The sequence below is a fragment of the Oryx dammah genome, unplaced genomic scaffold (assembly GCF_014754425.2).
Source record: "Oryx dammah isolate SB20612 unplaced genomic scaffold, SCBI_Odam_1.1 HiC_scaffold_22, whole genome shotgun sequence".
Lineage (NCBI taxonomy): Eukaryota > Metazoa > Chordata > Mammalia > Artiodactyla > Bovidae > Oryx > Oryx dammah.
Window position 1 is genome coordinate 12,816,097 of NW_024070206.1, and position 24,503 is coordinate 12,840,599.

At 41.0% G+C, this 24,503-nt stretch overlaps 1 protein-coding gene across 3 annotated transcripts in view; it reads left to right on the top strand.

The window, feature by feature from the left end:
- Nucleotides 1–2,023: 2,023 nt before the first annotated feature.
- The window catches only part of DYM (dymeclin), a 388,874-nt gene continuing 366,394 nt past the window's right edge, over nucleotides 2,024–24,503 (top strand). Inside the window, exons 1-3 of one of the 3 annotated variants that reach the window (XM_040264508.1) lie at nucleotides 2,068–2,294; nucleotides 13,633–13,738; nucleotides 24,007–24,198. In XM_040264508.1, the coding sequence (XP_040120442.1) occupies nucleotides 24,059–24,198 (140 nt within the window). In that variant the 5' untranslated portion in view covers nucleotides 2,068–2,294; nucleotides 13,633–13,738; nucleotides 24,007–24,058. Of the gene's footprint in view, nucleotides 2,295–13,632; nucleotides 13,739–24,006; nucleotides 24,199–24,503 lie in introns of all 3 variants that reach the window. The other 2 variants (XM_040264506.1, XM_040264509.1) reach the window with 2 other exon arrangements.

Sequence of the window (24,503 nt, forward strand, 5' to 3'; positions counted from 1 at the left end):
AGGCACTGAAATAATCAAGTCAGTCAAAGTCATTGTGCTATTTGTGCAGGCAGTATTGAATGTTGGTGACCAAGGATGATACTTTTTACAAACACAATAAGTAGTTTTCAAAAGACTGCTACTCCAACTCACGCATTATATATTGTGAAAACCATTCCTATTATTATTCTCTGATTTATCATGTTTGCTTAGCAACCTTATGACAAGTGCCTAGGAACACTGGTTTCTAGTGAAACTTTTATTTTAAGCTATCCAAAAAAAAAAATACAAAAAGGAGAAGATATTAAATCTCACAAACAGGATTGCCTCGAATAGAGTAAGTTGCTTCTTGGTCTATAAGTCAGTTCTGAAGAGATGCTCACAATTGTTGCTAGGTCATTCTAGGGTAGAACAGACTGTGTACTTTTTGTACAGGCAAAATTCTAAAGTACTTTGAGGTTTATTTTGGTGCTTGACTCTCTTTTTGCTTCATAAATTTAATTATCATGTAATTCATATATATATTACAGAAAAATTAGAAAACACATATGAAAAAAACTATTTTTAATCATGCATGATCTTATTCCCCAAAGAGAATAACTGTTAATATTCTTTTAGCCTCTCCCCTCTTGGGAGTATACACATAAGTATTACAAACATAATTTATTATCCAATTTTCAAAAATAAATTATATTTATATGAAATAATACCATACCTTGAGAGTCCCTTGGACTGCAAGGAGATCCAATCAGTCCATTCTGAAGGAGATCAGCCCTGGGATTTCTTTGGAGGGAATGATGCTAAAGCTGAAACTCCGGTACTTTGGCCACCTCATGTGAAGAGTTGACTCATTGGAAAAGACTCTGATGCTGGGAGGGATTGGGGGCAGGAGGCGAAAGGGACGACAGAGGATGAGATGGCTGGATGGCATCACTGACTTGATGGACGTGAGTCTGAGTGAACTTCGGGAGTTGGTGATGGACAGGGAGGCCTGGCGTGCTGCGATTCATGGGGTCACAAAGAGCCGGACACGACTGAGCGACTGAACTGAACTGAACTGTTTCTACTCCATGTATCATGAACACGGTAGATATGGCATTATTTACAATGGTTGCATAGCCATGTCCACTTCTTTTTAGCTAGGCTCCCAGGTATCTTGTATTTTAGTATATTTTTTGTAGTAATTCTGCAAATTCAGAGAACCTGCTGGCAATAAAAGCTGGAAAAGTATATATAAGACCTCTATAATACTTCAGTATATTGGCATATACTATTTATATTAAGGGAATAACACTGTTACCTATCTCACAGCGTTATTTGAGGAAATTAAGTATTGGACAGCACATAGAAAAGAATCCATAATCTGAGTTGTTAATTACCATCATGACACCGATAAGCGTTCTGTATGGGAAGTATAATCATGGTCTTGTATACATATTTTATATGAGAAAACTGGCTGGAGAGGTGAACTAAAGGCTCAGTGACATCAGTCTGGTAACCTCAGCTTGCTGCTGCTGCTAAGTCGCTTCAGTCGTGTCCGACTCTGCGCGACCCCTTAGACGGCAGCCCACCAGGCTCCCCTGTCCCCGGGATTCTCCAGGCAAGAACACTGGAGTGGGTTGCCATTTCCTTCTCCAGTGTTTATCTGACTACAAATTCCCTGCTTTTGGCGCTGCACCATATCGACACTCTGTTATGTTGGACCTGTTCTTTCTGACAGGATGGCAGGCTGTCCCTGCTACCCGAGCTCCATCGAACACTATTTCCCTATTTCCCAAATTCTTCAGAGTCCTCCAAGGAACTGCTTGAATCTGAGGTGACTGTTGGGTTGGAATGAACAGGGGCCTTTAATAAACGTAAGTTCCCAGCACAAACGCTGCGGGGTAAGCCAGGACGTCAGCACTAGGGTGAGAAAGTCAAGCAGCGTCTCGGTTTTGCCACGTGGCTTTGCCGTTACCCTGGAGGCGCAGGCGGGCGGAGAAACGCCTAACGCCCCCCGCTCAGGACTACGTTTCCCAGAAGCCCGCGCGCCGCACGCCACGTGACCGCCAGCTGGCGCGCGTTGGGCCGTTCGGCCCCCAGCGGCGTTCCCCGCTTGCTTCTCTCTTCAGTCCCCGCCTCCGGGCCTCCGCCTTGACGCTTCCCGGGCCGGAGCCGAGCCGAGGAGCCGGAGCCGTGGAGACGTGGGAAACATGGAGGCTTGAGGCGGCGTGCGCCACCCCGGCTGCGGCGGTGACCGAGGCTCGTCGTGTCCCCGCTGCTACCCAACCGTCTGTCCGTGCGCTGAAAGCGGGTCTCCCCGCCGGCTGAGGCAGGTGGGCCGTGGCGCCGCCCCCCGGCCGCGCGACCCTGGAAGCCGGGCGGGGCCGCCAGCCCCTCGTCAGAGCGGCTTTGGGAGCAGCCTCCCCTCCCCCGGTCGGGGCTGGGCAAAAGAGTCCCCCAGCCGTGCAGGCGCTGTGCTTGGGCCGCGAGAGCCGCCCCCCGCATCCAGGGTTCAGGGGCGCTCGGCGCCGAGAAGTGAGGGGGTGTGTTAGCCAAGCGAGTGGGTGGGGGCGGGCCTCAGTCGGTGTGGGCCACCGAAGAGCAAGTCGGTGATGCGGGAGGTGGGATTGAGGTGACCGGTGGGCGTGTGATGAGCGCCGAGCAATAATATTGATATTTTGGGGGGGCGGGGGGGGCAAATTTTTATTGAGATGTAATTTACATACCATAAAATTCACCCTTTAAGAGTATTATCAAAGGATAACTCAGTGTTTTCTTTTTTTAAAACTATTTTAAAAATCATAGTCACGGGGTTGTGCAGCTATCTTAATTTCAGAACATTTTTGTCACCCAAAAGAGAAACCTGTACCCATTAGAAGTCACTCCTTATTTTCCACTCCCCCACTCCCTGGCAACTAGTGATTATGTTTTAACTGAAAGGTGAGAGGGTGGGAAGTTAGCTCGTCGAGTGTTGGTGAACAGTACTGGGTTAACAGAGTTGAAAGGATGAAAGTACTAAAATACAGAGAAGTACTGGGTTGATTGTAATAAGGCCAGCAGAGGAGTGGACAGGATAGACTTGCTAAGGGGGAGATTGAGTAGAATCCTTAGAAGAGGGGAAGGTTGGAGGGAGATATGTGTAGAGAGAAAGTGTGCTGAAAGAGATGAAAACGTAATGTGTGTCGACTGTGGAAGAGGGACCCCAGAAGAAAGTGTGTGTGTGTATTTTTAGAACACCCTTTCAGAGGGACCCTGACTGTGTGTGTGTGTGTTTAGAACACCCTTTCAGAGGGACCCTGACTGTGTGTGTGTTTAGAACACCCTTTCAGAGGGACCCTGGCTTTGGTTGGATCAATTGAGGTCTCAAGAGGGAAACTGGAGGTGGGAAGGAAGAGGATCTATGGGAATAGGTGAATGGTTGCCGCTGAGCTTGAAATTTACCAATGTAGATTTCTGAATGGTTTTCCTGCTTTGTGTTGTTTATCTTAGATAATTCTCTCTGCAACTCAGATAGACTGAGCAGATATAACTCTTCCCATTCTGCAAATGAAGAATCAGTCTTTTAGCTGATAGGTGACTTCCTGAAACTCATTAGATTAGTAAATAAGGCAAAATGAGTGGGAATAAAATAGTAATTGATGCACGTGGATTAAGTGGCAGAAAGTTGAGGTGGGGCAGATGTTATAGGAGGGTTTCCAGGTGGCTCTGTGGTAAAGAATCCACCTGCCAAGCAGGAAATGCAGGTGAAACTCGGGTTCGATTCCCTGGAGAAGAAAATGGTGACCACTGGGTCACCATTCTTGCCTGGAGAATCCCATTGACAGAGGAGTCTGGTGGGCCACAATCCATGGGGCCGTAAAAGAGTCAGACACTACTTAGTGACTAAACAACAACAAATGTAACAGGAAGGAGTTTTAAACTATTCACCTATTAAATGTCGTAAGAAATCCATATTATGATGATAAATAGGTCAGGGACTTTGTACTTTTTAATTTGGAAAAGTTCAACCTGGGCTAATATGATATACCCCCATGTACCCATTGCCCAGCTCTAACAGTAACTTGGGCTAATTTAATTTCATTTATGGCTGTCAGTTCCTAGTCCCCCTCCATTTTGTAAATATTTGAGTATATATCTCTAGAAGATTGAGTCATTCTTTTTAATATACCCACATTATGATTAGCATATACCCCAAATAATCTTTTATATTTAGAAGGACTTATTTTTTAAAATGTGGCATCTGTCTGATACTGAATAAGGAGTGCAAACATTTTGATGTTTGACTTTCTGAAAACTACAGTATTGTTTCCAGATTTTTCCAGTCAATCCTGCTCTCCTGATGCTTCTGTTTTCTTGGTTGGTATGGTTCATCCTTCTATAGAAAGTTTTAAGAATTGTCACTTGGCTGGCTTTTTTGTGGATGGAGTTTTGTGAGAGCATGAGAAAGATAGAAGTGAACTACACCACAAAACACACAAATAACTTATCTCTGAGAATGCTTTCAGGATTTGGGGAGTTTGGTCATGCTTGTTTCCTCTAGATGATTTCACATATTGTTAGAAGTTGTTTAATGTGTGTATGTTAGTTTTCTATGATTACTGTAACAAATCACAAATTTAGTGGCTTAAAACAATACAAACTTAATTCTTTTTGAAATTATTTATTTGGCTGTGCCGGGTCTTAGTTGTGGCATGCAGGACCTTGCATCTTCGTTGCGCCATGGGTGATCTTTAGTGGTGGCATGTGAACTCTTAGTTGTGGCACATGGGATCTAGTTCCCTCTCCAGGGCTGGGATCCCGGCACCCTGCATTGGGAGTACAAGAGTCCCAGCCAGTGGACTGCCTGGGAAGTCCCCAAACTTATTCTTTGGAAGTTCTGTGTTTTAGAAGTCCACAGTGGGTCTCACCAGGCTAAAGTTAGTTGGTCAAGCCTGTCTTCCTTTTGGGAAGTTTCTAGGGGAGAATCTGTTTCCTTGTCTCTCCCAACCACATTCCTTTGTGACCCTCTTCATCTTCAAAACCAGCTGCGTTGCATTATTCTGTTACACAGTTGATCTGACCACAGCTGGGAAAGATTCTCCATTTTTAAGGATCTATGTGATTAGATCAGGTACACCTGGGTATTTCAGAGTAATTTCTCCCAACTCAAAGTCCTTAACTTAATGATTCCTGCAAAGTCCCTTTTGTTATGTAAAACACCAGAATCACAGGTTCCACAGATTAGGATGTGGACATCTTATGTTCGGGGATACTTTGTTAAGTGATTTTGTTGCCTGTTACAAATGCAGTGTGTCATCTTTCACTTCGTAAGATAATGGGGTTAGTGCTAGAGAGGACTGTTTCATTTTCCCTTTAGTGACGGTAAACGGATAATGTAGGAAATGTCTGTGACATTTGTAGAGTGACACCTTTTAAAAAAAGTGTAATAGTCTTTCTGTCTTTCGGTCTTTTTCACATTCATGTTTTTTCAGTATTGCATGCTCGTAATCAGAGTGTACCTATAATGCTCACAGGACACTGGGGCAGTGATGGTTCCCTGCCTGGAGTGAGAGACCAGGTGCTGTCTGTCCTGGTGGGTGATGGAGGCACCTCCAGTTCAATAGGAAGACAGAGGGAGATAAAATTTTAAGGAAGAACAAACTACTGTGAGAGTTGGGCTCGAATTCCCTTCCAGGATTTTCCTTAATGTGACTCAGCTGCATGGTTGTGGGCCTGAAAAGCAGAGGAGCAAGATGGCCTTTGCTGCTTTTCCTTTCCCAGGCTGTGAAGAAGATGCTGAAACTTCTCAGTGGAGATTTCAAGAGGTCCTGTACTTTGGCATTCTGTTTCTTGAGGGGATTCCACTTTGCAGCTTAGCTCTCAGGGTCTTAACTGCCTCTGAGCATGAAGGTCCTGTCTCTCCGATGGTGGTGTGTTTTAGCTTACCACTAGAGGCTTCCCTGGTGGCTCAGATGGTAAAGCATCTGCCTGCAATGCAGGAGACCCGGGTTCTGTTCGTGGGTCGGGAAGATGCCCTGGAGAAGGAAATGGCAATCCACTTCAGCACTCTTGCCTGGAAAATCCCACGGACGGAGGAGCCTGATAGGCTACAGTCCATGGGGTCACAAAGAGCCCGACATGACTGAGTGACTTCACTTTCACTTAAGCTAAATATAAGGAAAATATAATAATATTAATAGGTAATAATTACTTATTATTATTAAAAAGTATAATGGGAATCGCTAAATATCTGTGCCTATCTTTAAGCTTATTTTCCCTTGTAAGATTCTTAGCTGAGCTTAATGCTATGAACTTCTTAAAAGCTGCTTGCAGTTTTAAGTGATCCTTGTGTTGGTCTGTTCCTAGACGAAGTAATTTAGTAGGGCTGAGAGCAAGTTTACATAGCTCTTATATGCTACAGACTTTTTGTTTTCATTCTTTTAGGAAAGTTTGGTCAGTAGTTTTTGATGTCTTCTCTAGTTTTTAGCATTGTTTTAAAAATTCAGACACCAGGCAGGGGGTGGAGATGGGTGAAATGGGTGAAAGTGATCAAAAGATGCAGACGTCCAGTTATGAAATAAATCATCTAGGAATGTAATGTGCAGTGTGGTGACTAGTTAATAATACTGTATTATATTTTTGAAAGTTGCTGAGTACATCTTGAATTTCTCATTACAAGGAAAAAAATTAACTGTTTATGGTAGTAGATGTTAACTAGACTGTGGTGATGATTTTGCAATACAGTATTTGTTGTGTTGTACACCTGAAACTAATGTAATGTTATATATGAATTATATCTCAGTTGAAAAATGCAGGCCCCCAAAGTGACTGTAACTCTCCGATAAGGTCATTGGGGGAAAAAAAAACAGAAATGTTTTTTGGTGTGTAATATGACTGATAATAAATTTCTTTTTTAGACTGAGTCAATCACTGAATCTTGACAATTATTCCTTCAAAATATCTCTTGCAACCCTCCACCTTAGAATATTTTCAGAGCCTCCTGTGTCAGTCAAAATTTGATTTGGCTATACATGCAAATACTAGCTTAAACATATCATTACTTTGTTTCTTACGTAAAAGAAGTCCAGAGGTAGACAGCTCAGGGCTGACGCAGTGGCTCCACTGTCATTAGGGTGCTGTGCTCAGTCGTGTCTGACCTTGTGACCCTACGGACTGTAGCCCACCAGGCTTCTCTGTCCATAGGATTTTCCCAGCAAGAATACTGGAATGGGTTGCCATTTTCTCTTCCCAACCTAGGGATTGAACCCCATATTTCCTATGTTGACAGGCAGATTCTTAACTACTGAGCTGCCTGGGAAGCCCACTGTCATTAGTGACCCATCCCCTTTTCCAGCTTCTCACCCTGTCATCTCTAGGGTACGGCCCTTGATTTCTGTGTCCAGATGGTAATTTATGGCTTGTCAGATAAATGATCTGATACCCACAAGATGGTTATGGACTAGATGTTCAGTTCAGTCACTCAGTCGTATCCAACTCTTTGTGACCCCATGAACCGCAGCACGCCAGGCCTCCCTGTCCATCACCAACTCCTGGAGTCCACCCAAACTCATGTCCATTGAGTTGATGATGCCATCCAACCATCTCATCCTCTGTTGTCCCCTTCTCCTGCCCTCAGTCTTTCCCAGCATCAGGGTCTTTTCAAATGAGTCAGCTCTTCCCATCAGGTGGCCAAAGTATTGGAGTTACAGTTTCAACATCAGTCACACCAATGAACACCCAGGACTGATCTCCTTTAGGATGGACTGGTTGGATCTCCTTGCAGTCCAAGGGACTCTCAAGAGTCTTCTCCAGCACCACAGTTCAAAAGCATCAATTCTTTGGCATTTAGCTTTCTTTATAGTCCAACTCTCACATCCATACATGACCACTGGAAAAACTATAGCCTTGACTAGATGGACCTTTGTTGGCAAAATAATGTCTCTGCTTTTCAGTATGCTGTCTAGGTTGGTCATAACTTTCCTTCCAAGGAGTAAGTGTCTTTTAATTTCATGGCTGCAATCACCATCTGCAGTGATTTTGGAGCCCAGAAAAATAAAGTCGGCCACTGTTTCCACTGTTTCCCCATCTATTTCCCATGAAGTGATGGGACCAGATGCCATGATCTTAGTTGTCTGAATGTTGAGCTTTAAGTCAACTTTTTCACTCTCCGCTTTCCCTTTCATCAAGAGGCTGTTTAGTTGTTCTTCACTTTCTGCCATAAGGGTGGTGTCATCTGCATATCTGAGGTTATTGTTATTTCTCCCAGCAGTCTATTCCAGCTTGTGCTTCCTCCACCCCAGCGTTTCTCATGATGTACTCTGCATAGAAGTTAAATAAGCAGGGTGACAATATACAGCCTTGACGTACTCCTTGTCCTATTTGGAACCAGTCTATTGTTCCATGTCCAGTTCTAACTGTTGCTTCCTGACCTGCATAGATATAGATATTTTGAAATCATCACTGTTCCGGGGAGGAGTTCACTAGTTTATAAGACCGAGAGATAGATGCAATATTATGGTTACAGTGGGCATAGTAGAAGAGATGCCCTTTAGTAAAGTATCCCCTTCGGGCATCAGCTTGCTTTCTGGCCTTTTTTGCTTCCCTGCCTATTCCAGCCATGTTGAGCTTCTTTCAGTTCCTGGAATGGACCCTGCCTGTTTTGCCTAATCCTAGGCCTACTCACAGGATTTTCTCTTTACTTTGAACCCCTGCACCCAACAGGCCAGTCCTTCAGGTCTTAGCTTTTTATGGCATGACCTCTGGGAAGCTTTCACTGAGTATTGGATAGTTGCCATATTATAATTTTTTGTTGATTTGTCTGTATCTCATACTCAGCTGTAAATAAAATCCATCTTTCCCAGTTTTAACCTTGGCTCTTAGTATTAGGCTGGCCATATGGTAGGCACTCACAAAATACTGACAGAGTCGTGCTTCCATAACCAGTAGGATGGAGCTTAGGTATTGCTAGTTTGTTTTATCAGCCCTGCAACTCTTCTTTGATATTGGCACATATTGTTAATATGAATCAATAATTGTGAAATAGTAAAGCACATTCTCTCCAATTTAGGAGAGTTAATTGACTCCAATTAAGAGTTAATACTTAAAGCAACACTTGCAGATTGTTAGGTAATTTATAATAATATATAATATTATTTATATTTTATATAAAATATTTTATAATAATTTATAATATTATAAAAGGTCATCACCCCCATGTCTTACCTACTATCCTTTTTAGTGTGGTTCCTGGAGACAACTACTTCTGTGTTCGTAAGTAATATGTCTAAATGGCTATATTGTGATTTATCAGTTTTAGGTAATAGCTCTTGACTCCTGTTATGGTAGAAGAGGTCCTTTTCCTCCTCCTACCCCTCTTCCAGCCCTTTTGGTGTGGCCACTTAAGAATTGGCGCTTAGCGTTTACACTGTTATGACTGCATAAATGTCACTGCTGAACTGAGTTTACCTTGTTTTCCCGCCCCCAGCTCTATTTACTTTATGTTTCTATGAGCACATTACTGATTGTTACCAAATGTGTGGAAGGACCTGTGGGGATTGGAACCCAGGAAACTTACGCAAGACCTTACTCTGGCTACTGCTGTTGCCATGAGCAGTGAGTTGTTTTTCATCCCTGTCCCAGAGGCTTCATTGTCTTTGTTGGTGCGCAGGTAAAGTACAACCCCAGACCTTTGCAGTTCGCAACTTGACTTCAATGTCTTGAATGAAGGCTCTTCTCTTTTGTTCATACTTTCGGTTTGGAACTCCTGTTACTAATCTATTAAGACCTTCTAAATGGCTCTTACTATTTTTTGTGTCCTGTTTTCTATTTGTCTTGTTCTTTTTTTAAAAAAATATTTATTTTTGTTTATGTTTGGCTGTGTCCAGTCCTAGTTGTGGCATGATAGGATCTCGTTGGCGGAACCCTCTGTTGCAGCCGGCAGGCTCTTTGTTGCAGTGTGCAGGCTTCTCTCTAGTTGCAGTGCGTGGGCTCAGTAGTTGCAGCACGCGGGCTTACTTTCCTTGTGTTCTGTGGGATCTTAGTTTCCTGACCAGGGATTGAACCTGTGTTCCCTGTGTTGAAAGGCAGATTCTTAACCACTCAACCACCAGGAAAGCCCCTTGTCTTCTTGTTCTTGATTATGGGTGTTTCCTTGACCTTATCTTCTGTCTATTGAGCTTTTAAATAAAATTTTAATGTCAAGTTTCTTTTCTTGTTATTTATTTCCTTGACATCTTGTTCTTGGTTTATGGGAACAGTGTGGTACAGTGGTAGAGAGCATGGGTTTCTGCACCTGGACTGCCATGGCCTGAAACCTGATCTGTCACTTTCTCACTCTGTCATCTTGATCTTGGGCTTGTCACTTAACTTTTCTTTGCCTCAGTTTATTCTTCTAGGCCCAGAGTTGGCAGACATTCTGTCTAAAGGGCCAGATTGTAAATATTAGGCTTTGTGGACCCAGAGGCAAAATGAAGAACATTATGTAGATACTCACATAACAAGGGAGAGAAAATTGCTACAAGTGTTTATTGATGAAGTTAAAAATACAGTGCTAATAATGGTTGAAAGCTTTTTTTGCTCAGAGAGGTTTGCTAATGAGAAGAATGAAGTTTCTTTTGGGGAAGAAGGGAACCATATTACGTAGTTGGAGTTCTGAGTTACTGTTTCCTATCATCAGAATTTATCACAGATGTTTATATTTAATGCTGATGTGTAATGAGATATTCTGTATTTCGTCTTTGAATATACCTTTTTGTTATTGTTGTTTAGTAACTAAGTTGCGTTCAACTCATTTGTGACCTCATAGATTGTAGCCTGTCAGTCTCCTCTGTCCATGGGATTTCCCAGGCGAAGGTAAGTATTGCCAATGGCTTCCCTGCTGTCTCAGGTAAAGAAGCCACCTGCCAATACAGGAGGCGTGGAACCACAGGTTCAGTCCCTGGATCAGGAAGATCCCCTGGAGAAGAAAGTGGCAACCCACTTCAGTATTCTTGCTTGGGAAATTCCATGGACAGAGGAGCCTGGCAGGCTATAGTCCATGGGGTTGCAAGGAATCAGACACAACTTAAGAGACTAAACAACAAATATTGCCAAATACTGACATCAGTTTATGAGCACATATATTAACTTTCTGGCCACACTGCATGGCTGGTGGGATCTTAGTTCCCCAGCCAGGGATCGAACCTAGGTCCATGGCAGTGAAAGTCCAGGTCTTAACCACTGGACTGCCAGGAAATACCCTCTGTGGTTTTAATAGAGCGTGTTAATCGCTTAGAAGACATCTATAGAGTTATGTTAGATTCATTTCTGATATTTACCCTTTAGTAAATCATTCCACTGTGGAGTGATCACTTCCAGTTGAGAATATGTGGAAACTCTTTGTTGCACAGTAAAATAGTTTTTGAAATGTGGAAAGTACTTTTGTACCTGCATTGAGGTCTGAAAAATGCTATTGGAAGTATAGTTTGACTTTGAAAAATTTATCTATTGCATACTTATGTGGGATTGGAGATCTCAAGTCTTATTTTGATTTCTGACAGCATCAGAAGTGTGTAAAACAGCTTGTTGTTACTTGTGATTCACACAATATCAGTTAATTTTACAGATCAGTGCTGTTGGCCTTCTAATTTTAGATTGAATTCATTGAGAAATGTTATTAAATCTGGAGCAAAAACTAATTTCCAAAGCCATTCAGTGTTTAATAACCGTGGTTGAAAGGGTTTCTTCTTGTTCAGAACAATTTCAGTCTCAACCCTGAGCTTGAAAAATTTAAATAAAACTGTACTGTTGCTAAGCCATTGTATTGTTGTGTGGTAGAACATATCAGGATATTCAACTTTTATTTCTAGAAAAACTTTATGGAATTGATAGTTAAGTTCGTGAGAGTGGATGAAGTTAACTATTGGCACTCCTGGTTCAGTAGCAAGATAGATTCAGATATTTTATACAGAGTATTCTGCTCATTTAATGAATAGGCTTTAAACACTTTTCATTTAAAAAATATTTAATTTACTTAAAAATAGAAGTACTAAATCTACATGTTAGCATAAATAACATGTTTTTGTAAAAAGGTGTTTATTTTCCAAAGTAAAACAAAAGTTTGTAAACACCTTGCATTTTCACAAGGTTTGTAAACTTGTCCAGGTGAACTTTTTTACTACCACACACGTTTGCCACCATCTGTTGTTATTCATCTTAGCAGATTTCACTTCAGGTTGTACTGAGTTACTGTCTTTTCAATTATTTTGAAAACCATTCACGGCCGCAGTTCTTCTATACAGACTGTTCTTTGAGCAGTTATTCTCACTAAAAGACAAGTCTTAAGGATGTTTTATTTTCTCTGAACACATTTCTTTGTCTGCTGTAATCAAACATGGTTTAACTCAGGATTGGTGAATGACTTGCCTTGCTTGGTTAACAGATGAACCATTTGGAATCTTACTCAGTTGTAGCCTCATTTTCATTTTTTTTATTTTTGAGGAGACATTTTGCTTGTGGTGAAATGATTTTACATTTTCAAATTTTCCTGATTGTTCTGATGAGTTGGGAGTGAGTGCTGTGTGGTGGGGCAGGTCATGTTGGTAATGTCTTCCCATCTTGTGTTCTGACACAGCTATGATGCTTTTACATGATAAATGTAGTACTTCAGCATCTAATTATTCATTTTATATGCCTACCTATTTGGCTGCACTGCCTCTTAGTTGCTACATGCAGGATCTTTAGTTGTGACATGTGGGATCCTAGTTCTCTGCCCAGGGATTGAACCCAGGCCCCCCACATTGGGAGCAAGGAATCTTAGCCATTGGACCATCAGGGAAGACCCTTCAGCATCTAATTAGATTAAAAAAAAAAAAAACTACACTCCTCTGTGACTTAAAAGTGTGACATCCTGGGACTACCCTGGTGGTCCAGTGGTTAAGAATCTGTGCTTCCACTGCAGAGGGCATGGATTCGATCCCTGGGCAGGGAACCCAAACCCCACATGCTGTGCCAAAAAAAAAGGGGGAAATATGAATGCACATCAAAAAGAAACACTAGAAGATAAAACAGAAATTACAAAAAAAGGAAAAACATGACCTCAGAGTCTGCTTTGTTCTTGTTTTGATACGAGAGCTCCCCACTGGTAATTTAGGGTGTTGAAGTGGCAGTGTGCCGTCATTGTCACACGTGTCATCGAGATTTGTGCACTGAGTAGCAGCAGAAAGTACCAGGTACAGTCCTTGTCCTCGCAACTCAACCCTGTCGTCGTATCGCGAAAGCAGATTTAGACAATTGCAAACAAATGACCGTGGCTGTGTTCTCATCGAACTTTATTTGTCAACACAGAAGTTTTAATTTCATGATTCCACATGTCACAAAATACTGTTTTTCTCTTGGCTGCTTAAAAATGTAAAAATCATGCTTCATGCAGAAGGCTGGATTTAGAACTTGGGTCATTATTTGCTGACGCATGATCTAGGCAATGAGAATGACAGTACTTGCCTCAAAGGATGTGGTGTGGGTTAAACAACTCAGTGTGTGTCTAGCACTTTGAATAGGACCTGGGGATATAGTAAATGCTATGTAAATCTTTGCACTTATTATTTTTTATTATCTCCCTGAAGATATTATTTTTAATTTTTTTCCTTAGAATCACCTGTTTTATGATTAATTTCTTTGGTTTGTTACTGTTATTATTTGTTTATTTATTTTCAGATTGGAGGCTTTCCCCTCACAAGTCGAATCATTTTTGGTGGCCCATTCTTAATTAAGATCAAGACTCCCAGCATTGATTGGAAGCTCTGTGTGTGAGCGGATTGTGGTGAGTGGTGGGTGGTAGGCGGCAAGCCAGCTTTTTAAATGGGGGAAATCCCATATGTCTCTCTCTTTTCCTCTGGTTCCCCCTCCACTTCTCTTAGGAAGAACCCTCCAGTCTCTTGCCTGGGAGGCTGGGAAACCTTCTGTGTAGCTGTGCAGCAGGCCCACCTGAATGCCACTCCCCTGTTTTCATCTCTGCCTCGTTACTGTCTCCAACTTTGGCTTCAGAGCCCATAGTCTCTCCAGTCAGATTTCTGCAGAGCGCACACACATGATTTTCTACTGGGGTGGGACGGGGGGAGACTCGCAGACTTGAGCCCGTGCCCCACCCAGCCTTTCATGGTGCCCTTCTCAGTTCTGTTGCCTTCCCAGTGTTCCGTGGGGTGGATTGGCTTGCTTCCTGGTAGCATCTCCTTTGGCAGGTGGGTATGCTGGGGACATCCTCAGCTCTGCCAGTTCAGTCACTGCCTCTCTGTCACCTTTCCATCTTTCACACTTCCTCTGATCTTACACTTGTAGGCTTATATCTTTTTATTTTCATTACTCTCGTTTCACTGAAGTGGAATACCCAACTGTACTTACTCAGTGTAGCACTTGGAACATAGTAACCTTGAAGAGAATGTTCCATTACTTGGACTAGTGGCACTTGTGGTGTCTCACATGTCCTTTTGGCCAGTGATTACTGCCCACTGTTTCTCTGGACTCTTGTTTCAGGGATGAGGTTTTGCCTTAAAGTCTGTTGTGTGCAAATGTGTGTGTATGTATATGCTCATATATACATTCTGGAATATAGTTTGTGATTTATGGAGTCTCCGTCTACGTTGTGACAAAGTGCACCTAGCATGTTATTTGCGTATTTTGAGGGTGTTAGGACAGAATTTGGTGGATCAGTCTGTATAGAAGAGGAGATTTACTTGTTAGGTGAAGAACTCGCCTGCCAGTGCAGAAGACGTAAGAGACACGAGTTTGATCTCTGGGTCTGGAAGATCCCCTGGAGGAGGGCGTGGCAACCCACTCCAGTATTCTTTGCCTGGAGAATCCCATGGGCAGAAGAGCCTGGTGGGCTACACTCCATAGGGTTGCAAAGAGTTGGACACGAGTAAAGCAACTTAGCATGCATGCATGCACATATATCAAATATTTCACAAATTAAATGCAAAATATTAAGCATATCATTTCTTGTTCAGAGTATTGTTTTTACTCATGATAGTAAAGCTGACTAGAGGAAATAACTGATCAGAAAATACTGAAAAGCAGTATTATATAAGAGTCAGACAGCAGACCAAGGGGTAGTTAAATTAACTATGGAAAGGGAAAGTGTAGTTGCTCAGTCCAGCTCTTTGCAACCCCATGGACTGTAGCACACCAGGCTCCTCTTTCCATGAAATTCTCTAGGCAAGAATACTGGAGTGGATTGTTATTTTCTTCTCCAAAATTAACTATGGTAGTTAGTTTAACTTGGTAGTTAAGTTCCAAATGAGTGGTGAAGCTAATGAGCACCCTTGGACTAGGGACAAGAGTCTGCTTGTGTTATGTTTAGTGACCAGGGTTTCAGGTGCTGTGGGACAGGTGTGAGGGGGGAACACGGGTTTGGAAGGCTGGAGCAGAGGAGTGGGTGAGCACCCTCGGTGTTGAGAACAGACCCACCTTACTTTGTTTTGGTTCCTGTTTGCAAATTGAGGTTCATACACTGCTTGTTTCAGAAACACTGTGGATACTTTTAAGAAAATGTAGATGCCTGGGCACTACCCTGACATTCTGAATCTTTGAGGCATAAGCATTTGCATTTTTAGTCTCATGCTCCACTGGTGTTTTTTTACATATCTTTGAGAAGTACTGGTGTGGAGGGTGGTTGGAAATAAAGTTAGAATGTGAGCTTTCAGACTATATGGAAGGTCTTGAATCTCAGTACTGGGCTTTTCAGGTAATGAAGAATCATTGAATACTTTTTGAGCTGGTGAGTGAAGTGGTGGAAGTGGTAACTTCACTAATATTAAAAATAGGTTTAATATTTTTCCTTGGCTGACCCTACCCTGGGCCAGGTCCTTTACTGAGTGCTGTTTTGCATGCGTCATATTGCTTCATCCTCAAAAAAATCTTAGGGGTTGAAGTATTGTTATTTTCTTGTGATGCAGTGGGGTTTGATAAATGGTAAAATGGAGATTCAGACGGATTATTCAGTCTTAGTAGGGTCTATCAGACACTATAACATTTGGTCTTAATTTCAATGCTGGACTGAATTTCCTGTTTTTTTAAGGATTTATGTAGTAGTGAAGTGTACAGTGAGTCAAAATGGAGAGATTGGAAGCAAAGAAATCAAAGTACTCTTGCGTTAAATCGTGTGAGATTGAAGAAGCCTGGTCCCGAATGGAGGCAGCAGGAAGATCAAGAGATTTGTTTAAAAGATGACATGGAGAATTGTGGGTATTGTAGAAGAACCCACAGAACTTGGTGATGTTGGAGAGTCACCCTAGTAAAGTGTTAAAGACCAGGGACCCTGGACTTAGCCTAGGTTCCAGTCCTGCCTTTGCTCATGTGTTTGGTAAATTACTTAACCTGTCTGTGCCTTAGTTTCCTCACCTGTAAAACGAGGGAACTGTGCCTGCCCTTCAGGTTTGCTCCCGGGGACTGGATGAGGCAGTGGGTACCGCACGGCGCATCTGTCCGCGCGCTCCCAGCGCTGCTGCTTGTGTGGCTCCTCTGCCTCTGGTGCGCCTGTGTATTTATGTAGCTTCTTGTAATAACTCCATTGTAGTACTTATCAAATGTGCTTAGTAATTTATTGACAGGTTTGTCTCTCCCACCAAGATTTGAGTCCATTAATGGCAGGGACCTGGTTTTTTTACTTCTTTTTTCATTTTCAGTAAACATCACATCACCTACATTTATAGTAAGTGTTTAATAAGCATGTGTGGAATATACGCTTGGGTATGTGAGTGAGATAACTTGAGCCAAGAATCCTGATAACATTGACAAGGAATAGTGACTTTTGGAGGGGTGACTTGTTTTAGGCGACAAATGTTAAATTCTACTTTAAGATTTTTGATGATAGCAAGACGTCAAATTGAAATGTTCAGTAAGTAGAGATTTATGCTTGGGTTTTGACTGAGAAGTCAAGACAAAATATTAGTTCTGGTGTCACTCAGTAGAGTTTAAAGCACAAACCAGAAGCATATAAAGATCCTTCCTGAAGGACAGCAGAGAAGAACAATCCATTTTTTTTTTTAACTTTACATGTTTCTGGTTTTAAAAAAAGGTCAAAGCAGTGTAGGAAGACATAATGTGAAAACTCCTTTTCCTCCAAATTTCCAGTCTCATTCTTCAGAGGTAACCAGTCTTGGACCATTGCTTATGTTTTCTTCCAGAAATTATCTAGTCTATATAAGAATTTACACGTTTATTTAAAATAATGGGATTTTACTATATGAACTGTTCTGTGTCTTTGTGTTTGCTTTTACTGATAACTTGCCATATTTGGGATCTCTTTACACGTTAACGCATAAGGTCTACCTCATTCTTTTCAGTGGCTGCATTGTATTCCATTATATGCTTATCCTATATTGTAATTAATCTCCAGATGGTCATTCCGGTTTTATTGACAGCTTGCTATTCCAAATGATTAACTTCTGGATGTATAGAACTTGTCAACTTGTATGAGTTTACCAAAACCAACGTTTTGGCATACTTAAAAATCTGACAGATGTTGCCAAATACTTAAATTCATGGTGGGGGTGCCTGTTTCCTTACTACTTTCTCACGGCGATTAAGGTTTTGTTTTTCAACCTTTACTAATCTAATGAGTAAAAATGATACTTTGCTGTTTTAATTAGCATATTTTATTCTTCATTTATACTGAAGATCTTCCAATAGATCTATTAGCTGTGAGACCTTGGCTATTTCAGGAAGGTTTTTTTTTTTTGAGTACTGTCTTTGTAACAGGTGCTTTAGGTTACCTAGGGATATCAAGATGTAAAGCCTGATTCATGCTTCTCAGGAATAATCTACCTTGGGAGATACAGCATATATACTCCAGAACAATGACATTTAAAGGTAGTTTTTCCATAACTGGGACTTTAGGCTAAAGTAGTGGGAAGAGAAGACTGGTTTTGAGCAAGAGTGGTATCAGTTTTACACATGTTGAGTTACTGATTACATTAGCTTCCCTGGTAGCTCAGCTGGTAAAGAACCCGCCTGCAATGCAGGACACCTGGGTTGGGAAGATTCCCTTGGAGGAGGGCATGGCAAGCCACTCCAGTATTCTTGCCTGGAAAATCCCCACGGACACGGGAGCCTACTGGGCTATAGTCCATGGGGTCACAAAGAGTCGGACACAACTGAGCAACTAAGCACAGAACTGATTGCGTTGCATTAAAGATAGGTCTACTAAAAGCATCAGCATGCTGCTTATTTCTAGTATAGGTTTCTGTAAGAAATGGTGTTATCCACAAAATTACTGGAGATATATATATATATATATATAAATATATATAAACATGCAGGCACGCTCAGTTGCTTCAGTCACGTCTGACTCTGCAGCCCTATGGATTGTAGCCCACCAGGCTCCTCTGTCCATGGGATTCTCCAGGCGAGAATACCCAGGTGGGTTGCCATGCCCTCCTCCAGGGGATCTTACCAACGCAGGGGTCAAACCTGTGTCTCCTGTATTGCTGGTGGATTCTTTATTGCTGAGCCACCGGGGAAGGCCTTATATAAATATAAATGTAAATATAAATATATGTTATGCTTCCCTGGTGGCTCAGAGGTTAAAGCGTCTTCCTGCAATGCAGGAAACCTGGGTTCGATCCCTGGGTTGGGAAGATCCCCTGGAGAAGGAAATGGCAACCCACTCCAGGAGAATCCCATGGATGGAGGAACCTGGTGGGCTACAGTCCACTGGGTCGCAAAGAGTCGGACAGGACTTCACTTTCACTTTCACTTTCTATATTATCCTTAAGTTTGGGCTTCCTTGGTGGCTCAGTGGTAAAGAATCTGCCTGCCAGTACAGGAGACGCAGGTTCGAGCCCTGGATCCGGAAGAGCCCCTGGAAAAAAAAACGACAACCCACTCTAGTATTCTTGCCTGGGCAGTCCCATGGACAGGGAAGCCTGGCAGGTTACATATAGTCCATGGGATCACAGAATAGTTGGGCATGACTTAGAAACTAAATAACAACAACAACAAATCCTTAAGTTTAAAAAATAACTCAAGTGTTCTAGGCATTCCAATCAGAGGTTGGGATAGGAGAGATCTGAAAGTAGAATCGTGGACACCATTGGTGAGCCTAGGAGACAGGCTCAGTTACTGACATATTGAAAAAAAGAAGAGCTAAAAGCCAGAGAAGTCTTCCGACGCACAGTGAGAGTGAAGAGCAGTAGGAGTTGTGGTGATTGGCTAGTGGGTTTTTGAAGTTCCAGTTTATTCTGGTTTTCATTAGTAAGGATCTTGGGGGTTCCACACACATTGAGTACAGGTGATTGTGTGTGTGTATGTTTGGGATCCTTGGTGTGAATCAGATGCAGAAGAGATGCCATTGGGCCTCAGTTTTCCGCTTTGCTTTCTGTGAATGTGGGAACAGGTGGAACTTTCTCGCAAGAGTACCTCATGGCTAGTTGCTTGGCTGGGCTTGTTCCTTGGTGGTGCAGCTGCCTCGGGCGCTGCCTTCACTCTCTGTTCTCAGCAGATAGTACTTTGTTGTTGCCCAGGGGAGTGAGGGTAGGGGTAACTGGGCAGGATGTCCTAGGCAGGCCTGTTGCCCCTGGGCTCCGGCCCTTTTCTGGCTCTCTGCCTTTGGACTTGGGTTGCTGTTCATACTTTTGGTGCCCTTGATTGAAGGCTCTTTTGCCTTCAATTTTTCTTTTGTCATTTTTCTTTTCAGCCCATCTCCAGCTGTTTTATATTTTATAGGGATTCCTCACAGCTTCTGGTTTTCTGTGTCTTTTTGAGCATGGCTGTGTAGTAATTGACAGAGTGTGTGTGTGCGTGCGCACATGTTATTTCTAGGGTTGGGTGAAGGAAAGAGGAGAAGGAAACATTGCATTTTGTGTTCAGTTGGCTGTCCTGGTTTTCCTTGTTAACATTCTGTTCAGTCTTCTCTTACAGCTTACAGGCTTCATTCATATTGTCTTAGAGAGGTTTCATATTGGTCCTGGGTGGAGCAGTTGTTTTCATACTTTGACCTGTCCTAGCAGCTTTGAAAATAAAATTTATTTCGTATAAATCAGTAGAAAATAGGCAAAGGATATAAGCAGGTAATGGCCTCATTCACAGCACGAGAAATGAAATGCAAATTATTGCCATATTGAAAACTATTTTCACTTATCAGTTGGTGAAGATTGAAAAGTGTGATTAAAGATCGGTGACTGTGGTGTGGAGAAATAGGCATTGCTGAAGGGGGTGGAGGTCGGCAACTTCTAAGGAAGGCAGCAAGGCAGTGTAGGAGAGGGAAGAAGATGTCCCTCCTCCCCTTCTGAGTTCTTAAGTGAGGCCCTGTGGTAACAGGGCCTGTGGTAAAAGGTCAACAGGGGAGAAAAGAGAAGTTTGTTAATATGCACACCTCATGGGAGATACCTAGGGAAAAATGAGTGGCTCCTGAGGTGGCTCAATTCAGGTTTAAATACCATCTTAAAAGGGGAAGGGAAAGGGGAACGTAGGCCTCTTAAGGCAGAGTAAATGATTTTTAGGAAGGGTAGATGGGCCTCAGAAGCACAGATGAGAGATGTGATAGTTTGTGACAAAGTTTATCTCAGTGTTGTGTCAGCTTCTTGGCTCCCCTGGGATAAGAATCAATCTTCCTTGGTTGATGACACTGATCAGTTTATGATAATGGAGTTCCTTTTGGAGAGTCTGGCTTCAGGCAGATAAGGAGGGTTCAGAAAAGGCCTCACCCTGCATTTACTGTTTTCAAGTGCGTGCAGCTCAAAATAAAGTGTCACTGTGGCGTATTTTGAGGTGGCATATTCTGCTGCCCTTCAGCAGTATCTACCAAAATTAGAAATACATGGGATCTTTGACCCAGCAATTCTGTTTCTGTGGATTTATTGTACTTACAAACCGATATGTGTGTGAAATACCTTGTATACCAGATGCTTACTGGTGAGTTATTTGTAGTTTACAAAAGACCATAAATTACTTAAATGTCCACCATTATGGGACTTATGGAATTAAAAACCAAAGTGTTACAGAGTTAAGAAAAATAAATGCTTTATATATAGATATGTAATGATTTCTAATATATGTTAACTGGGAAGAGCAAAGAGGCATATGTAGTGTGTTACGATTTGTGTAAAAAGGAAAAAATATGTGCTTATATATACACAGAAAATCTGTGGAATGACACCCAAGAAACTACTAATATTTTCTCTGAGTTGAGAAACTAGGTGGTTAGAAGGGATGGGAGAGAGACTTTTTACTGTATATCTATTGAACCCTGTATATTTTGTACCATGTACGTTACTATAGTATTCAAAAAATAAAATACAAATAAGAAATCAAGTCTGACTTAAATTTTCATTAATAGACTCTATGATATTGTTGCCTTATGAGGTGGATGGATGGATGTTTTGCTCTTTTGAAAAATTTATCCATTTATGGACCTAATTAAACTCCCAAAGTAAATTTTTAATTGATTGTTGTTAAGGTACCAAAAGAAAAATGAAGTACTTGTCTATTTGATTGAGAACAAAATATTTTGATCTTCATTTTTTTCCTCAAGTAGTTTTATATGCAGCATTTTAGTTTTTATTTTGTTGTTGCTGGCTGTGCTGGGTCTTTGTCGTGGGGTGCAGGCTTTCCCTGGTCGTAGCACAGCGGCTTCTCCAGTTGCAGAGCGTGAGCGCTGATCTAAAGCTCAAGGGCTCAGTAGTTGTGGTGCAAAGCTTAGCTGCTTCCTGGCTTGTGGGAGCTCTTACTTCCCCAACCAGGGATGGAACCCATGTCCTCTGCATTGGAAGGAAGATTCTTTATGTGTCTTATCTTTCCATCCCCTTAATAGGGTTTTCATAGACCAAAAGTTTTTAATTTTGATGGAGCTCAATTTGTTGATGTTTTCTTTTATGGGTTGTGCTTTTGTGTAATGTCTAAGTATTTCCTGACCCCAAGTCACGGTTTTCTCCTGTGTTCTTATCTAAAAGTTTTATACTTTTTAAGTTTACATTTAGATCTGTAATTCATTTTGAATTAACTTTGGTATAACATGAAAGGTTTAAGTCAGAGTGTGACCTGTTAATACCCAGTTGTTCTAGCATTATTATTTGAAAAAATTGTCCTTTTATTGAATTGATTTTGTTGAAAAACTCCAACTGGCTGCAGTTTGGTGGGTCCATTTCTAAGTTTTTTGGTTTTGATTTATGTGTTTGTCACTGTCTTTGGATTTAATTCTCTCTTTTGACCAAACATGTGTGACCTGTCAGTAAACATACATAGTGATGGAAATTTTAAATTTAGATTTTAGGAGCTGTCAGCTTTAATAATTTGTATTATAACATTAAACTATTTGCTACAAATAGATCTCCTTAAGGTTGTTAGTTGTAGGCATCATAAAAGAATACTTCACATTTTTATCACTATTAATTTAATTATGATGTTTTTTGTGTTTTCCGTATATGTTAAAAATTTTAATTTGAGTCAGAAATGGAATAGTCAAGGAGGTGAAAAAATATTTAATTAAAAAATATCAAAGTAATATATAGATACAGGTTAAAAATCAAATAATATGATGGACTTATAATGAAAAACTGTACTACCACCCTCCCCACTCTCAAATCTGAGCTGTTGCTTCTTGCTACTTACCTACTTATTTATAACTAATATGCTTTTACTATTATTTTCTGATTCAGTAATTTAAAATATTTTCTAAGATTGACCTCCTACCTACTTAATGGAAGTCACAGATTGCACATTCTTAAAATAATTTTTTTAATGTTTATTTTTATTTCTTTGGCTGTGCTGGGTCTCAGTTGTGGCATGTGGGCGTAATTCCCTGACCAGGGATGGAACCCATACTCCTTAAATTGGAAGTTCAGAGTCTTAGCCACTGGACCACCATGAAAGTTTCGATTTCACATTCTTAAGCCACCACTCTCGTTTCCTTTTCTGGCATTTCCCTAGTATAGTTATTACCTCACAATTTTTGGTTTAGTCTTTATATTATAGTGATTACATAAATATTCATAACCTGAAATGAGTTATACCCTGTGACTACACAAACTTTTCTTGAACAATGTTTTTTTCCTCCAGAATACGTAATTAAATCATTTACTTTGTGTTCTGAGTAATAGTCATTCCTTCCCCCCTTCCTTCCATATTCTCTGGTATTTTAAAACTCTACTGAATAAGGTTGGACATGTCAGGTGACCTACAGCAGTTCTGTGTTTTCTTCCCCAGGAGGTCAGTGGGCCATGCTGACCCTTGTTCCCACTGTTACACAGCTCTTGACCTGTAATTTCTCTTCACCTATCTTGTGTTGAATCCTGTTTCCTCAATTCCGTGTCTTCATTTTTCTTGGTTTATTCCCTCATACCGAAATTTTCCAGTAGCTTCAGATAGGTGCATGGGAGGTTTTTGAGTGTTGGGAAATCTAAAAATGCTGTTCTACCTCCATACTATCTGGGAGCTTTTGGCTAGGTATAGAATTCCAGTTAAATTTTTTTTTTCTTAATTTAAAGGTATTGCTTCCTTATCACCTATCTACCTTCCAGTATTGCTGCTGCAAGATTAAGAAACCAGTGTTTTTCTTTTTAAGAATTAATGTATAAGACAGACAGGAATAGAGGGTAATGAAACAAAACCTTTGTATCTCTTCCCCATTTTCAGCGAGTCTAAACAATAATCTATTTCTATTCCTTTCTCTTTTCTTTTCTAGAAAGTATTTATGCGACTGAAGGCTCCCCTTTCCTCACGCAATAACATTATATAAAAGCATTCTTCTGATTTTGCTTTGTATTTTTCCCATATATGTTTTAATATTTGTAGTAGCTATGAATATATCCATAATATTGTTTGTACATTTTAAAGTCATATAAATGAAATTAAACCATGTCATTATTCCATAGCTTTCTTTAAATAAATATTTTTGAGATGTGTGCATGTTGGTAATTGTAGATCTAGTTAATTCATTTTCACTAGTGTATTGTATCCCATTGTTGAGATTAAAAGAATAAAGGGAGGTATGATTTTTTTTAAACTAGGTTTATAGTTTCTTATATTTAGGTCATGGGTAGGAAAAGTATGAAAATTATTTTGAGCACACTTGAAATTTCTTTTTATTCTTTGTAGGTTGTTTTGTGGAAATGAAGGATTAAGGACAAGTAATCCACCAGATTAAAAGATGGGATCAAATAGTAGCAGAATTGGTGATCTTCCTAAAAATGAGTACTTGAAAAAGTTATCAGGCACAGAATCTGTCTCTGAGAATGATCCGTTCTGGAATCAGCTTCTATCATTTTCTTTCCCTGCACCAACAAGCAGGTAAGACGTAACTTGGAAATTGAAAATTTGTATTGAGAGCCACATAAACTTGTGTGGTATACTGATTTTTGAAAAAAATTTAACTTTAATGTTCTCTCTCTTCATTTGTTGTACATGTACTGGTAGAAAACTCAAGTTATGGAAAGGAGAAATGTTTTTCTCTTTCGTTTTTCCCACTCAGCCGCCTCCTTTCTCCAGAGATGATTCCTGGTAGCAGTTTCTTTTGAATCCTTCCAGAAATAGTAAAACCATGTATTTCATGTAGTTTTACAAGACTGTTTAAAGACAAATGCTAGCATACCACA